This window comes from Delphinapterus leucas, chromosome 3 (genome assembly GCF_059928025.1).
Source record: "Delphinapterus leucas isolate spDelLeu-1000000601 "Yukka" chromosome 3, BTC_Dleu_Yukka2, whole genome shotgun sequence".
Taxonomy (NCBI): Eukaryota; Metazoa; Chordata; class Mammalia; order Artiodactyla; family Monodontidae; genus Delphinapterus; species Delphinapterus leucas.
Genome location: NC_143131.1, coordinates 52,855,969 through 52,873,760, shown reverse-complemented (window position 1 = coordinate 52,873,760; position 17,792 = coordinate 52,855,969). Strand labels below are relative to the sequence as shown.

Here is a 17,792-nt window from a genome sequence, read left to right as displayed (position 1 = left end):
CTGCCTATTTCCTTTTCATTTGTTAGGTCTGGTGGGTTTTTATCTTGCTTCTTCATCTGCTGTGTGTTTTTCTGTCTTCTCATTTTGCTTATCTTACTGTGTTTGGGGTCTCCTTTTTGCAGGCTGCAGGTTCGTAGTTCCCATTGTTTTTGGTGTCTCTCCCCAGTGGCTAATGTTGGTTCAGTGGGTTGCGTAGGCTTCCTGTTGGAGGGGATTAGTGCCTGTGTTCTGGTGGATGAGGCTGGATCTTGTCTTTCTGGTGGGCAGGTCCACGTCTCGTGCTGTGTTTTGGGGTGTCTGTGGACTTATTATGATTTTAGGCAGCCTCTCTGCTAATGGGTGGGGTTTTGTTCCTCTCTTGCTAGTTGTTTGGCATAGGGTTTCCAGCACTGTAGCTTGCTGGTCGTTGAGTGAAGCTGGGTGCTGGTGTTGAGATGGATATCTCTGGGAGATTTTTGCCGTTTGATATTATGTGGAGCTGGGAAGTCTTTTGTGGACCAGTGTCCTGAAGTTGGCTCTCCCACCTCAGAGTTACAGCACTGACTCCTGGCTGCAGCACCAAGAGCCTTTCATCCACACGGCTCAGAATAAAAGGGAGAAAAAGTAGAAAGAAGGAAAGAAAGAAAGAAAGAAAGAAGGGAAGGAAGGAAGGAAGGAAGAAGGGAGGGAGGGAGGGAGGGAGGGAGATGGGAAGGAAGGAAAGAAAGAAAGAAGATAAAATAAAGTAAGATAAAATAAAATAAAGTTATTAAAATAAATATAATTATTAAGAAAAAAAATTTTAAGGAAAAGAAAAAAAAAAGGACGGATAGAACCCTCGGACAGATGGTGAAAGCAAAGCTATACAGACAAAATCTCACACAGAAGCATACACATACACACTCATAAAAAGAGGAAAAGGGGAAAAAATAATAAATCTTGCTCTCCAAGTCCACCTCCTCAATTTGGGATGATTCGTTGTCTATTCATGTATTCCACAGATGCAGGGTACATCAAGTTGATTGTGGAGCTTTAATCCGCTGCTTCTGAGGCTGCTGGGAGGGATTTCCCTTTCTCTTCTTTGTTGTCACAGCTCCTGGGGCTCAGCTTTGGATTTGGCCCCGCCTCTGCATGGAGGTCACCGGAGGGCATCTGTTCTTTGCTTAGACAGGACAGGGTTAAAGGAGCAGCTGCTTCGGGGATGCTGGCTCACTCAGGCCGGGGGGAGGGAGGGGTACGGAGTGCGGGGCGAGCCTGCGGCGGCAGAGGCCGGCGTGACGTTGCACCAGCCTGAGGCGCGCCGTGCGTTCTCCCGGGGAAGTTGTCCCTGGATCCCGGGACCCTGGCAGTGGCGGGCTGCACAGGCTCCCCGGAAGGTTGGTGTGGATAGTGACCTGTGCTCGCACACAGGCTTCTTGGTGGCGGCAGCAGCAGCCTTAGCGTCTCATGCCCGTCTCTGGGGTCCGCGCTTTTAGCCGCGGTTCGCGCCCGTCTCTGGAGCTCCTTTAAGCAGCTCTCTTAATCCCCTCTCCTCGCGTACCAGGAAACAAAGAGGGAAGAAAAAGTCTCTTGCTTCTTCGGCAGGTCCAGACTTTTCCCCGGACTCCCTCCCAGCTAGCCGTGGTGCACTAAACCCCTGCAGGCTATGTTCATGCCGCCAACCCCAGTCCTCTCCCTGCTCTCCGACCAAAGCCCGAGCTTCGGCTCGCATCCGCGCCCACCCCGGCGGGTGAACAGACAAGCTTCTCGGGCTGGTGAGCGCCGGTTGGCACGGATCCTCTGTGCGGGAATCTCTCCGCTTTGCCCTCCACACCCCTGTTGCTGTGCTCTCCTCCATGGCTCCGAAGCTTCCCCCTCCGCCACCCGCAGTCTCCGCCCGCGAAGGGGCTTCCTAGTGTGCGGAAACCTTTCCTCCTTAACAGCTCCCTCCCACTGGTGCAGGTCCCGTCCCTATCCTTTTGTCTCTGTTTATTCTTCTTTCTTTTGCCCTACCCAGGTACGTGGGGACTTTCTTGCGTTTTGGGAGGTCTGAGGTCTTCTGCCAGTGTTCAGTAGGTGTTCTGTAGGAGTTGTTCCACGTGTAGATGTATTTCTGGTGTTTCTGTGGGGAGGAAGGTGATCTCTGCGTCTTACACTTCGCCATCTTCCCCTCGTTAGATACTAGTCCTTTTTTAGATGCCTGGTTTGCAAATATTTATCCCAATATGTAGCTTTTCTTTTCATCCTCTTAATAGGTGTTTCACAGAACAATAGTTTTTTAATTTTGATAAAGTCCAATTTATTAATTTTTCCTCTTATAGATTGTGCTTTGGTTTCAAGTGTAACTCCTTGCCTGTCTCTTGGTCTCCTTTACTTTTTTGTAAAGTTTTTATAGATTTATATTTTACATTAGGTCCATCATCTATTTGATTATTGTATAAAATGTGAAACTTAGAGCACTTAGTATTTTGCTTAAAAATGACCACTTGTTCCAGCACTATTTATTGAAAGGCTATCTTTCTTCCACTGAATTGCTTTTTTGCTCTTGCCAAAAATAAGTTGGTCCTATTTGTGTTGGTTTGTTTCTGGGCTGTCTATAATGTTCCATTGATCTATGTATCTATCCCGCCACCCCGTCTTGATTAATGTAGCTATATAATAAGTCTCAAAGTTGGAGGGACTGATTTTTTCTACTTTATTCTTCTTTTTCAAAATTGTTTCAACTACTTTAGTTTCTTTTCCCTTTCATATAAATTTTAGAATAATGTTTATATCTACAAAGAATCTTGCTGGAATTTTGATAGGCATTGCCTTAAAGATGTTTATCAATTTGGGGAGAATTGACACCTTTACTGTGTTGAGTATTCCAACCCATAAATCCAGTATGTCTCTCTGTTTATTTAAATCTTTGATTTCTTTTCTCAGCATGGTGTAGTTTTAGGATTATACCTATAAATTTTTTTTGAAAAATTGTAAATGTTTTTTTTTCTTTTGTTGTCTGCATGTTCATTACAAGTATATAGAAGTACAAATGACTTTATGTTTATCGTTTATCTTTGCTAAACTCACTGATTAGTTCTAGGAGTTTTTGGTAGATTCTTTGGAATTTTCTATGTAAACCATCATGTCATCTGCAAATAAGAACAGTTTTATTTCTTCCACTTTGATCTGTAAGCCTTTTGTTTTCCTTTCTTGATTTATTGCTATGGCTAGAATTTATAGCACTATGTTGAAAAAGAGCAGTGAGAGATGAATTCTTACCTGGATTCCAGTCCTAGGGGACAAAACCATACAGACCTTAATGGTTAGCTGTAAGTTTTTTTGGTAGCAGCTCTTTATCAAGTTGAGGAAGTTTCCCTCTATTCCTATTTTTAAAGAGTTTTTATCATGAATGGGTGTCAGGTTTTGCCAAATGCATTTTCTGCATCAGTTGATATGATCCTACAATTTTTCTTCTTTAGCGTCTTAATACAGTGGATTACATTAATTGATTTTTGAATATTCAACCAGCCTTGCATCCCTTGAATAAATCACACTTGGTCACAATGTATAACTTTTTTTTAATTTTAATTTTTATTTTTTGTGGTATGCAGGCCTCTCACTGTTGTGGCCTCTCCCGTTGCGGAGCACAGGCTCCAGACGCACAGGCTCAGCGGCCATGGCTCACGGGCCTAGCCGCTCCGCGGCATGTGGGATCTTCCCGGACCGGGGCACGAACCCATATCCCCTGCATCGGCAGGTGGACTCTCAACCACTGCGCCACCAGGGAAGCCCTAGATTCTGTTAATTTATGGTGTTGTTGAGTTCTTCTATATCCTTGCTAACTTTATGTGTAGTTTCTGTCAGTTGCTGAGAGAAGGATGTTGAAGTCTCCAGCTATCATGGATTTGTCTGTTTCTTCCTTCAGGTCTATTGTTTTTGCTTCATGTATTTTTCAGCTCTGTTGTTTGGTGCATACACACTTAGGATTGCTATGTCTTCTTAGTGGGTTGAAACCTTTATTGTTATATAATGTCTGTCTCTCTCACTGGTTATTTTCTTTGTTCTAAAGTCTGTTTTATCTGATATTAATATAGCCATTCTAGCTTTCCTTTGATGTTTGTGTTACATCTCCATTTCTGTCCTTTTGCTTTCAGTGTGCCTATATCATTATATTTGAGGTGAGAGCCTTATAGACAGCATGTAGATGAGTCATATTTCTCAATCCACTCTGCCAATTTCATTGGTATTCTTTTGAAGTTTAATATAATTATATGTTAGGGCTTAAGTCTGCCATTTTATTATTTGTTTTCTGATTATTCTGTATTTTTATTTCTCTGTTCTTTTTTCCCCTACCTTTCTGTGGGTTCCCATGGAGTATTTTTTTAGGATTGTCTATAGTGCTTTGATTTCACTATAGTGTCACTTGAACACTTGTACAGTTCCATTTTGATGTATCTATAGTGTCTTTGAATATATCCATAATGTTTAAAATTTTTTCTGTAGTGTTCTGTATAACATTTTCAATGGTTACTCTAGGTATTACATTATGTATACGTAATTTATCATAATCTACTGGTTTTGTCATTTTACTAGTTCAAGTGAAATGTAGAAACCTAACCTCTCTTTATGTACTTTTACCCTCTCCCATTTATAGTCATCCTCAATATGTTCCCTGCATACACATAGAACCACATCAGACACTGTTATAGTTTTTGCTTCCACCCTCAAACAAAATTTAGAAATTCAAAAGAAAGAAAGCCTGTTGCACCCATATTTTTGCTTACTGTGTTCTTTCTTCTTGATGTTACAGCATTTCCTTTCCTTTAGATAACTTCCTGTAGCCATTCTTTTGGGGAATGTCTGCTGGTGACAGATTCTTTTCGTTTTCCTTTATCTGAGAACATCTTGATTTCTTTTCATTTTTTTTTTAACATCTTTATTGGAGTATAATTGTTTTACAATGGTGTGTTAGTTTCTGCTTTATAACAAAGTGAATCAGTTATACATGTACATATATCCCCATATCTCTTCCCTCTTGTGTCTCCCTCCCTCCCACCCTCCCTATCCCACCCCTCTAGGTGGTCACAAAACACCAAGCTAATCTCCCTGTGCTATGCAGCTGCTTCCCACTAGCTATCTATTTTACATTTGGTAGTGTATATATGTCCATGCCTCTCTCTCACTTTGTACCAGCTTACCCATCCCCCTCCCCATATCCTCAAGTCCATTCTCTAGTAGGTCTGCGTCTTTATTCCCATCTTGCCCCTAGGTTCTTCATGACCATTTTTCTTATTTTTAGATTCCATATATATATATATATATATATGTTAGCATACAGTATTTGTTTTTCTCTTTCTGACTTACTTCACTCTGTATGACAGACTCTCGGTCCATCCACCTCACTACAAATAATTCAATTTTGTCTCTTTTTATGGCTGAGTAATATTTCATTGTATATATATGTGCCACATCTTGTTTATCCATTCATCTGTTGATGGACACTTATGTTGCTTCCATATCCTGGCTATTGTAAATAGAGATGCAATGAACGTTGCGGTACATGACTCTTCTTGAATTATGTTTTTCTCGGGGTATATGCCCAGTAGTGGGATTGCTGGGTCGTATGATGGTTCTATTTTTAGTTTTTTAAGGAACCTCCATACTGTCTCCATAGTGGCTGTAGCAATTTACATTCCCACCAAAAGTGCAAGAGGGTTCCCTTTTCTCCACACCGTCTCCAGCATTTATTGTTTGTAGATTTTTTGATGATGGCCATTGTGACTTGTGTGAAGTGATATCTCATTGTAGTTTTGATATGCATTTCTCTAATGCTTAATGATGTTGAGCATTCTTTCATGTGTTTGTTGGCAATCTGTATGTCTTCTTTGGAGAAATCTCTTATTTAGGTCTTCTGCCCATTTTTGGATTGGGTTGTTTGTTTTTTTGATACTGAGCTGCATGAGCTGCTTGTAAATTTTGGAGATTAATCCTTTGTCAGTTGCTTCATTTACAAATATTTTCTCCCATTCTGAGGGTTGTCTTTTAGCCTTGTTTATGGTTTCCTTTGCTGTGCAAAAGCTTTTAAGTTTCATTAGGTCCCATTTGTTTATTTTTGTTTTTACTTCCATTTCTCTAGGAGGTGTGTAAAAAAGGATCTTGCTGTGATTTATGTCACAGAGTGTTCTGCCTATGTTTTCCTCTAACAGTTTAATAGTGTCTGGCCTTACATTTAGTTCTTTAATCCATTTTGAGTTTATTTTTGTGTATGGTGTTAGGTAGTGTTCTAATTGCATTCTTTTACATGTAGTTCTCCAGTTTTCTCAGCACCACTTATTGAAGAGGCTGTCATTTCTCCACTGTATATTCTTGCCTCCTTTATCAAAGATAAGGTGACCATATGTGCGTGGGTTTATCTCTGGGCTTTCTATCCTGTTCCATTGATCTATATTTCTGTTTTTGTACCAGTACCATACGGTCTTAATTACTGTAGCTTTGTAGTATACTCTGAGGTCAGGGAGCCTGATTCCTCCAGCTCTGTTTTTGTTTCTCAAGATTGCTTTGGCTATTCAGGGTCTTTTGTGTTTCAATACAAGTTGTGAGATTTTTTGTTCTAGTTCTGTGAAAAATGCCAGTGGTAGTTTGATAGGGATTGCATTGAATCTGTAGATTGCTTTGGGTAGTAGAGTCATTTTCACAATGTTGATTGTACCAATCCAAGAACATGGTATATCTCTCCATCTATTTGTATCATCTTTAATTTTTTTCATCACTGTCTTATAATTTTCTGCATACAGGTCTTTTGTCTCCTTAGTTAGGTTTATTCCTAGATATTTTATTCTTTTTGTTGCAATGGTAAATGGGAGTGTTTTCTTAATTTCACTTTCAGTTTTTTCATCATTAGTGTATAGGAATGCAAGAGATTTCTGTGCATTAATTTTGTATCCTGCTACCTTACCAAATTCATTGATTAGCTCTAGTAGTTTTCTGATAGCATCTTTAGGATTCTCTATGTATAGTATCGTGTCACGTGCAAACCGTGACAGCTTTACTTCTTCTTTTCCAATTTGGATTCCTTTTATTTCTTTTTCTTCCCTGATTGCTGTGGCTAAGACTTCCAAAACTGTGTTGAATGATAGAGGTGACAGTGGGCAACCTTGTCTTGTTCCTGAGCTTAGTGGAAATGGTTTCAGTTTTTCACCATTGAGGATGATGTTGGCTGTGGGTTTGTCATATATGGCCTTTATTATGTTGAGGTAAGTTCCCTCTATGCTTACTTTCTGGAGAGTTTTTATCATAAATAGGTGTTGAATTTTGTCAAAAGCTTTCTCTGCATCTATTGAGATGATTATATGGTTTTCTCCTTCAATTTGTTAATATGGTGTATCACATTGAATTGCGTATATTGAAGAATCCTTGCATCCCTGGGGTATACCCCACTTAATTATGGTGTATGATCCTTTTAATGTGCTGTTGGATTCTGTTTGCTAATATTTTGTTGAGGATTTTTTGCATCTCTGTCCATCAGTGTTATTGACCTGTAGTGTTCTTTCTTTGTGACATCTTTGTCTGGTTTTGTTATCAGAGTGATGGTGGCCTTGTAGCATGAGTTTGGGAATATTCCTCCCTCTGCTATATTTTGGAAGAGTTTGAGAAGGATGGGTGTTAGCTGTTCTCTAAACGTTTGATAGAATTCGCCTGTGAAGCCATCTGTCTTTTCATTTTTGAAGAATATTTTCACTGGGTAGAGGATTCCAGGATTCCACTTCATTCTGGCTTCCATCTTTTCTGATAAGAAATGTGCTTTCATTCTAATTGTTTTGCTTCTATAAGTAACATATCATTTTTCTCTGACTGTTTTCAATATTTTTTCTTTGTCATTAGTTTTCAGAAGCTTAATTATGATGTGTCTTGATATGAATTTCTTTGAGTTTATTTTGAATTTGTAGGTTTATGTCTCTTACCAAATTTAGGAAGTTTTCAGCAATTATTTCTTCAAGCACCTTTTTTTTTAGCCTTCTTTATCCTTGCTTTGCAGGACTCTAATGACATAAATATTAGCTCTTTTGCTGTTATCCCACAGGTTTCTGAAGCTCTGTTCTTTTTAAGTCTTTTTTCTCTCCATCATTCAAATAGGGTGATTTATATTGTTTTGTCTTCCTGTTCAGTGATTATTTCCTCTGTGTTTCCATTCTGCTCTTGAGCCCTTCCACTGAGTTTTTAATTTCAGTTTATTGTATTTTTAGTTCTAAAATTTCTATTTCTTTCTTCTTGGATTTTTAAAAAATTCATTAATTTATTTGTTTTTATTTTTGGCTGTGTTGGGTCTTTGTTGCTGTGTGCGGGCTTTCTCTAGTTGCAACGAGCAGGGGCTAGTCTTTGTTGCAGTGCACAGGCTTCTCATTGTCATGGCTTCTCTTGTTGTGGAGCATGGGCTCTAGGCGTGCGGGCTTCAGTAGTTGTGACACGCGGGCTCTAGAGTGCAGGCTTTGTAATTGTGGCACACGGGCTTAGTTGCTCCACGGCATGTGGGATCTTCCCGGACCAGGGATCGAACCTGTGTCCCCTGCATTGGCAGGCGGATTCTTAACCACTGAGCCACCAGGGAAGCCCTCTTCTTTGGATTTTTTTATTTCTTTGGGGATTTCTGTTTTTTCATTTGTTTCAAGCATGTTCATAGTTGCCAATTGAAGCATTTTTATGATGGCTGCATTGAAATCTTTTTCAGATGATTCTAATATTTCTGTCATTGGGGTGTTGTCATCTGTTGTTTAATTTTGTATTCAATTAGAGGTCTTTCTGGTTCTTCATTTGATGATTTCTTTTCAGTTGAAATTTGGACATATATAAAACTCTGGCTTTTCTTTAAACCTTTTGTTTTATCTGATTTTCTCTGGTACCACTCCAGAAGGAAAATTGAGGATGCCAACTTGTTCCTGCCAGATGAAAATAAAAGTTCAGTTTCACCACTCAGCCTCTACCAAAACCTAAGGTGGACACGGCTTCTTCTTACTGCTGGGTGAAGGTCGGAATTTCAGCTCCCTGTGTGGTGCCCCCTGACACCATGGTGAGGGTAGTCTTGTTACCCCTGGGTGACAGTGAAAGCACTGACTTTCATTAGGTCTCTTCTGACAATACTTAAGCATGGAGGGGAGGAGTGCCTCATTACTGCTGGGTGGGGTTGGCAGTCCAGGCTCCTTGCGTGGTCTCCACTGACACTGTTAATGGAGGTCTTATTACTGGTCAGTGGGGATGAAAGTTTGGCTCACCACTTAGACTTCTCAGGAAGGGGGATTGAGATGTCTCATCACAGACTCATGGGGGGAAGTCTGTGTTCTTCACTCAGCCTTTGGTAATATGGGTGGGGGTGGTGCCCCATTTTTTTCTGTGGTGTTTGGCTGGAAATGGCAGTTACTATCTAAAAGTTTCCTGTCACTAGGCTGTCCCTTTCTTGGTCCTTTGGCTAGAGAGAGCAGGCTATTGTTGGGGTATTTTTGTCTGCACCTGTTGATATTGCCAGGTTGCCGGCTTCTTCAGCTGTAAGTCTGGGCTATATAAAGCAAAAAGAAATTTCAGGGAACTCAGCAGTGTGTCGTTTTCTGGATTTCAAGATCCCTAGCTAGTGTCTGTCTTTCCACCTTTTACAGTCTTCTTATGCTTGTTTTTGTAATGTCTGGGGTTTGTAGTTATATTTAATGGGAGGAATAGGAAAAATACATCTACTTCATCTTCCTAGAAGCAGAAGTTCAACTGATTTTTGACAGAGGTGAAAAGGCAGTTCTGTATAGAAAGAATAGTCTTTTCAGCAAATGGTGTTAGAGTAAAAGAATATCAAAAAAAAGTGTTAAGTGAAAGAAATAAGTTGGAAAATATGTATTATATGCCACAATCCATTTTTCAAATGACATAAAAACTTGGGACTTACATGTAATTATGTTTGTATAAGTGAATGTTTGTGTGTATTTGGTTATGTATAGAGAAAGCCTAGAAGAATACACACCAAATTGTGTATTTAATAAACAAGATAGAGAATAGTATGTATTCTCTCCTTCCGAGATACCAATGACATAAATATTAGATGTGGTTATTGTCCCATGACCTTAGGATTTCATGATCCTAATTTTGCTTGAAAAAGATTTCATTTCTTAAGGCCTGGAATAGTACCCACCAAACTGTCGACATTGATTTGCTTTAGGAATTAGAAATGAAATATTTGAATTTTTTACTTAATGTACTCAGTAGATTTGAAATCTGTATTAAAAGCATATAGTACTTTTATAATGTTTTTAATGAGTAAAAATAATCAAGAAAGGGGACATTGTTACAAAAAAAGTGCAGTATCCTAACAGTGAAATTCACCAACCAACAACCAAAATCAAAAAATGTATACATACCATATTAGTATATAAACTGATGGTGACCTGATTCTTTCCCCTCAACACACAGGAATAAATGAAGAAGAGGAGAAGAAAAAAGCAAAAAGCAAAGAGAAAATCAAGTTGAAAAAAAAAAGGAAAAGGTATTTTTTTAACATTTTTTTTAAAAAAGCAGGACTATGGATCTAGATGGATTATAGAATTTTATTTTTCATGTTATAATCAGTTAATTTAATGTTATCTTAATGAAAGTTAGGTGTTCAGTTGTTTCTGTAAAATAACAAAATCCTTCATGTCAGGAATCAAAAATAAAGTCAGCACTCAGCCTCCTTAAATTTTCTTTTTTGGAGCAAATCAAGGTATAAATAAATAACAGCCCCGCCCGCTTTTTTTTTTTTTTGCATCTTTATTAGAGTATAATTGCTTTACAATGGTGTGTTAGTTTCTGCTTTATAACAAAGTGAATCAGTTATACATATACATATGTTCCCATCTCTTCCCTCTTGCATCTCCTTCCCTCCCACCCTCCCTATCCCACCTCTCCAGGCGGTCACAAAGCACCGAGCTGATCTCCCTGTGCTATGTGGCTGCTTCCCACTAGCTATCTACCTTACATTTGGTAGTGTATACATGTCCATGCCTCTCTCTCGCTTTGTCACAGCTTACCCTTCCCCCTCCCCATATCCTCAAGTCCATTCTCTAGTAGGTCTGTGTCTTTATTCCTGTCTTACCCCTAGGTTCTTCATGACATTTCCACCCACTTCTTTTATGTATTCTATTTGTATTCTAGAATTTTTAAGTTTTAGAACATAAGTTAAGTTTTTAATTGGACGTATGTCTAAATTCTTCACATATATATTTTGTCCTCATATGTATGAATTTGGAGCTTAAATATTTGTATTCTCAAAATATCATTGCCATGGCTAAGAAATTAATTTATTAATAGGATTTATGTACTCATTTGTCATGCTAAAAATACCTTCAGATCTTTCAGAATTCTCATCAGCCACCTATGAATTTTTACTATCAACTCTTTTAACAAAAACTGGTTAAAGAAATTGATCAAAAGACTTAAGAGGCAACTTCTTCCTTGGTTCATGAGTGCACTTTCATTTACACTAGAATAAACATGTACATATAGACACTTTTTAGGGCATTTAGCAGGTAGTAATATCTAGCTTGGACCTTAGTTCTCTGACAGTAGGTTCTGCACATCAGGTGTTGTCACTTTGTAGTTTTTATAGAGCATGTAATATATACATTCTAACACCCTCAGCTACTTTATAAATTGGAAAAGTTAACTCACTTTCAGGTGTTGGGAGTTAATGATGTTTAAGAACTAACACAGGAAGGTAGAGCTCAGTGTATTGTGTACTCTGATGAGTGTATTGTTTAATCATTTGCATTAGCACAGCATGTGGATCGCTTACAGGAGAAGTGAGATTTTCTGTTTCCTTCCAAATTTTCATGTACTGGTTTTAGAGTAACATATTATTTACTCAAGCCTCTCTACCTTGGGCCTCACCCACCTCAGACAGGGCCTGAAATTAAAAGAACTTTTCTAAGTACACTTAGCAAAGGTAACGCCACCTGATGTGGTTGCTCTGCCAAAGTATAACATTCTCCCTTAAAGAGAACCCAGGTCCAGAAAGCCAAAGAAAAAAGTGCAGGCCGAGAAGCAGCGCTAGTTAGAATGTAGAGGTCAAGCAGGTCTTTAAACAGGAAAGTAGGCAAGAGTTGAGAAAAAGAGTTGAAGAGAGTGCAAGAGAATACATGAGAAAATAAGCTCCGGAGATGGCCAGAGTCTGAGAAGATGGACATGGAAAAGGAAGGAACACAATGTTACAGAAACGGGGGGAGGCTGAGAGTCCCTGATCAAGGAAGGCAGTCAGGGAATTCGCACAGTGAGTCACTCTACAGACACAACCTTGTAGTCTCATGTTGTTTACTTTGCCTTCTACTGTATGTCTTTTAGGTTTTCTTAGTTTGGGTTTTAACTTCTAATGTTTAGATCACTCAGCTATCTCTGGGATGCCTTTTAGATTTTAAATTAACTCAGTTTCTGTTCAGTCACACATATTTGGGGTCTGGATATTGTTGCACATCTTTTTATACATCTCTTAAGAGAGATGGGGTTTTTTCGCTTTTTGTTATTTTTCATTAGAGGAAAGAATTCTACAGTTTATTTTCCCAATTTAGTATTCGAGTAATATAAGAAAAATAAAGTATAATGATAAGTTATTCTCATTCATTTATATAGAGTATACATTTAAAAGCATTCTTTCTGTAACTAGTAAAAATTATTTCAGAATGCAAGTGTTCATCTGTATCACTCTGCATGTAAAAGAATCAAGTACTTTAACTTGAAAAATAAAATAAAAGTGCTTTTATTTTGCTAATTTTCAACTTTCATTCATTTATACGGAGGTACAACTGTAGCCCTTTTTATATAATTGTATCCTTTGTGGCTCTTTTAAGAGAATATGCGAACAAGTTATTATATACACAAGTGAATTGTGTATATAATGAGGGTTGGTAAATGACATTTTCTTTGCCTTATAAGAAAGATTTTGAAGGGTACACAGGATGAAAAACTGAAAATCACAGAAAAATTATTTCATCCTTACTGAATTTAAAACTCATAACTAGAACTGAGCAGAATAGAGACATTTGTTTTGTTAGTTTCTCTGGCTAAGTGGCAAAAACTCTGAATACCATATTTTAAGAGAATACAAATATATAAAGCACATTTTGTTTGAATTCCTTTATATTTATACTCCCACCTTATTCCAAGAAGGATTTAAGGCAGTTCAAATTCCATTTAAATATACCCATCAACCATAAATACAATTATCAGTCAGCATGCATTATTACTCATAGGTCTTATTCATCCAGTTCCACTGAAGAGGACACTTCAAAACAAAAGAAACAAAGATATCAGAAGAAAGAAAAGAAAAAAGAGAAAAAGAGTAAGTCAAAAAAGGGGAAGCATCACAAAAAGGACAAAAAGAAGAGAAAAAAGGAAAAGCATTCCTCTGCCCCTAATAGTTCTGAAATCTCCAAAAAGTAACTGAGACTTTGGCCTGAACCATTAAATTTAAAAATATGGTTTTGAAAATTATTAGACTTTCCTTGAAATTTGCTATATAATTATGCTTTGCAATAAATCACAGCCTTTTCCATATAGACATTTTTTCATATATGGGGCCATTACTGTCTGGCAGTATTTTAATGTACTGTGATTATAGAGTATTGAATCAGTCTTATTACCTGATAGCCATGCCCCAAGTATGGATATTTGTGCAACAAAACTCATCGTTTTTGGTATTCCTCTGTGTGTGTGCCTGGCTAGTGTTATTACTTCATAAATTGATTGTAAATGGCTTTACTACAGTCAACACAGGCAATCTACTTAGCAGTTAATGAGTACTGCTGAATTAAGTGTCCACCTTCCAGTGTTAAAGTGAGGTAGGGGATAATGCTTTGCGCTTGACACTGAAAATTTTCATAGCTTTATATCCTATGATAATGTATAATGAGAGTGAAGTTTTTCACTGTTGTTTTTAAATCTTGGCTTTTTTTGGATGTCACAGGAGGTGAAGCTGCTTTATCGGTCTTGACTAGAACTTTTTAAATGAATGGCATCAGCAGGAAGATGATAATGAAAGTATTTGTAACAAAATTTCACTGTTTTCTGAGATGCAGAGTTTCTAGTACCTGCCTCCTTGGTTTTTGTAACAAAATATTTCTTCCTTGCTTAAAAAGACAAGTCTAGTTCAGCCTACTTGTAGGTCTCATAGAGATGATGCTGTGTTGGGCAGGATTTTTAAGATAGACTCCTGGGTTGTTTTACAAATATGCCATATTGGCATGTCTTAAAGAAATACCTCAAACACAGAACTTTTTATTTAGGAGGATAACAGCTAAATCTTCATTAGAACTGATTTTTATTGTATTCGGTATGTAAATTTTATGACGCTTGTTTCTATGAGTAATGTGGAAATTTTTTATAAATGTGAACATATATATATATTTGTCTGAAATAATTTGTAGTTTTGAAGCAGGTTTCCACTGAATTTATGAGTTCATAAGTGACTAGTTTGGGGTGTTTCTCTCTTTGACTTCAATCATAAACCTCAGGAGCAGTGACAAAAATTTAGGATTAAGAATTTTATTCTGTATTTTTTAAAATTTAAGAGTCAGGGAGTTACATCATGAAAGCCTTTATATAACAATGGAAATTTTATATGAGTTAGCATTTTCAAACACATAGTTGTAGATATAAATGTTTCTACATTTTTTTAATTTCTCAATGATACTTGGATATCCCTTATGTCCAGTAAGTTAAATACTTATTGTAGCAGCATCGAAAGTCAACTAATTATCATGGTACAGCACCAAAGATTGTAAGTACCTCACTGTGGTGCAGTTATAAATTTTCAAATTGGTAGCCTACAGACATGGCTGCAGGTGAATTCATTATGATGAAATCAGGTAAGTACACATAACCTCACAGGCTGGAAAGGTGTACTGATTCTTCCTTCACCCAGCACTCCTATCTGGCATGACCTCAGTAAGACTGGGAGAGCCTCATAACTCCTCTTAGCATATGCTTACATTGTGCAGATTCTAGGGAAGCTACATCCACATCCCTTTTCTAACATTACAGCCATGGAAGTGCTCACACTTGTAGCTTTTCCATAACCTAACTTAGTCCTATGGCCTCCTTAAAAAGAAATCCTTTTGTTTAAATAGCTTAGTCAGTTATTGGAGAGAAACACAGAGCTACTAGGTTTTTAAGGGTTTGTTTTGCCTTTGCTGTAGTTTATGTATTTTTGAAAACTATATTTTAGGAAAATACAATCCTTTGGTTATCAGTATGAAAAAAATAAGTAAAAAAAAAACTTTAAAATATTATTAGAAAACCCTACATGCAAACATATGGTCTCATCTTATTGAGTGTGTAACATGGTTAAAAATGATAATTGTAGTGACACAAGAGTTGATCCAGTTATTTGTAAGTTTTACTTCTGTTAATTGTAGAGATAATAAGTTGGCAGATTTGTTATCCGGATGCTGAGACAATCAGTGGCTCAGGAGAGTTATATAAAATTCAGGCCTCATTAACTAATAAGAGTTCGCAAATTAAAAGATCTTAACGTTCAGTAATATTTTTCCCCAGAAAAATCTCTTGGAATTATTCTTGAGTAAATTTCCCATAGTCTGAGAATAGTTTATGAAAGATCTCATCTGAATAAAATTCATTTATTTTTACTAAAGTAATTTTCTTCTGAAGTGATCTTGTTATTATTATTGGGTTTGGATGCAAATCTCACTAATATATTGTAGGAGAAAATTAGTGACATTTCCTCTCAGGCAGTATGTAGCATAAGGAAAACTGAACTTAATAGTAAAAATCCAAAAGTCCTAGTTGTCCACGCTTCCATTGAAGGGGCAGGGGTTCAATCCCTGGTCGGGGAACTAAGATCCCGCATGCCGCACGGTGGCCAAAAACACAAGTCCTAGTCATTCTGGCTACCTGTGTGACCTTCAACAAAGTAATTTACCTTCGCTGGGCCTTGGTGTCTTTCATCTATAAAATGTTGTACCAAATTATCTCTGAGATCCCTTCTAGTTCTTAATATATATGATTATCAATACTTCAAATAATATTATTTTAGAAATTATTTTCATTTAGAATATAAATTATTATATTCATTTATAAATTGTTACAGATAAGCAGGTAGCATTCTGTAAACTGTAAAAGTTGAATTTATTAATGTAACTGTTAAACACATGTTACTTCTTTAAGCAGATAATTGGTATTTGGTTCATATCCTTACCACCCAGTGTATGTTATTTTCACTAGATGCAGACAGAATTTATGTTTAGATTTGTATCTGTAACCTGATTATCTGAATACTTTGAGACTATTGCTTTTAGGCTGATGGACCTACGCCCCATACAGTTCCGTATTTCTTTTCTCCATATCTTCTGTTGGCTAAAAGCTCTCAGAGGGATCCCCAGTGCTTCATACTTAATACATATCTGTTTACATCTTTGGTTCTTTGAGGCTAAAACATCAGTGAGTAAAACAACTGTGTGTGTCTGTATTTATGACTCATTCTGTCTAAAATTACATAGGCCTAGGTTACCTTCAATTAAACTAGATTGAAGAGTTATCAATAATAGTCTTGTTAAATGCCATTGAGTCCTTTCTTCAATAAACATTTACTGAGTGCCTAGCATAGCAAACACTATGTTAAATACCAGGGATACGGAGATAAATAAGACACATTTGCTTCCCTGAAAGGAATTCACAGTTTAGTTGGTAGGAGAAACAGCAGAACTCATCATTAGGTATTAAGTGCAGTAATTGGGTTTATAGAAACACACAGGAGTACCTAACATAGTCCGGAGAAGTTAGAAGAGGCTGCCTAGAAGAAGTAATGCCTGCAGTGCATTTTGATTGAGGATGAGCGTGGGAGTTGACAGAATGAGTACAGTGAACAAAGCCCACATAGAAAAAGCTGGGGCGTGTGTGTCAAGAATTATAAGCCCTGTGTGGGGCAGGAGTGGTAAGAATTGAGACCACCATTCTAAGTTCTCAGGTACAAGAGAAGGAGGTTTTATGTTCCATGTATGGGAGCTTGGCCTTTATCTGTAAGCAAGAGACGCCATTAGAGAGTTTTAAGGGAAGAAATGACTTTTATTGAGGTTTGGTTTCATCCATTTCATAATCCAATCCCACAGTTTTTAAAGGATGAAATTAGTCTCATTAAAAGCCCGCATAGAAAATAATTTGAATCTTTGATAGTCTATTATCTGATCTCTTATTCTAGGCCCACTTTTCTAAGTTCTGATTTCTAAAAATTACAGTCTTCTGAAAAGCTACTATATTCTTTATCAGACCCATCCCCAGAATTACATGCAAATGTACATAATTTGAAATGTGTTTTGCTTTTAATTTTATTTTAGGTTATTTTTGACTTACAGAATATATTGTGTTGTTATGTTAGTATTTTCAGTCGATATAAATCATTTAGAATATATTTTTCAATGCGGACTGTCGTAATTTGGTAAGGCTTCTTTTAATATTTTTAATATTGATTTGACTATTTTAATATTTAAATCCATATTATGAAGTGCAACTGCTTCAAAGTCACAGTGACACACACCAGCTGGTCTACTAGATAGCTCTGTTGCTCTCCCCCAGGTTTCCTGGCTTGGCAGGGAGTGCTCCACAGATTCCAACTGATACTAAGTGCTGAGACTCAATTTTCCTGGGCAGTTGGCATCCAAGAACAGTAGGGTTTGTTAGGCCAGCTCAATGATAATTTCACTTGCGAAGCCCAGGATCTTCAGACCTCACTTGTCTCCTCCCAACTCCTCTAAAATTTTGCAGAGCACCAGAGAATTGGGTTGCCTCTTGTAGAGCACAGCCCGTGATGCATGCAGCCATGCCCAGCCCCAGTTTGC

At 37.6% G+C, this 17,792-nt stretch overlaps 1 protein-coding gene across 3 annotated transcripts in view; it reads left to right on the top strand.

Annotated features, from left to right (window-relative positions):
• The window catches only part of SREK1IP1 (SREK1 interacting protein 1), an 84,483-nt gene that overhangs the window by 42,383 nt on the left and 24,308 nt on the right, over positions 1-17,792 (top strand). For 2 of the 3 annotated variants that reach the window (XM_022596591.3, XM_022596600.2), the window contains 2 exons: positions 10,384-10,456; positions 13,194-17,792. The exon at positions 13,194-17,792 is cut by the window's right edge and continues 24,303 nt beyond it. In XM_022596591.3, coding sequence (XP_022452299.1) covers positions 10,384-10,456; positions 13,194-13,383 — 263 coding nt within the window. In that variant the 3' untranslated portion in view covers positions 13,384-17,792. The remainder of the gene's footprint in view (positions 1-10,383; positions 10,457-13,193) is intronic. The other variant, XM_022596611.3, reaches the window with a different exon arrangement.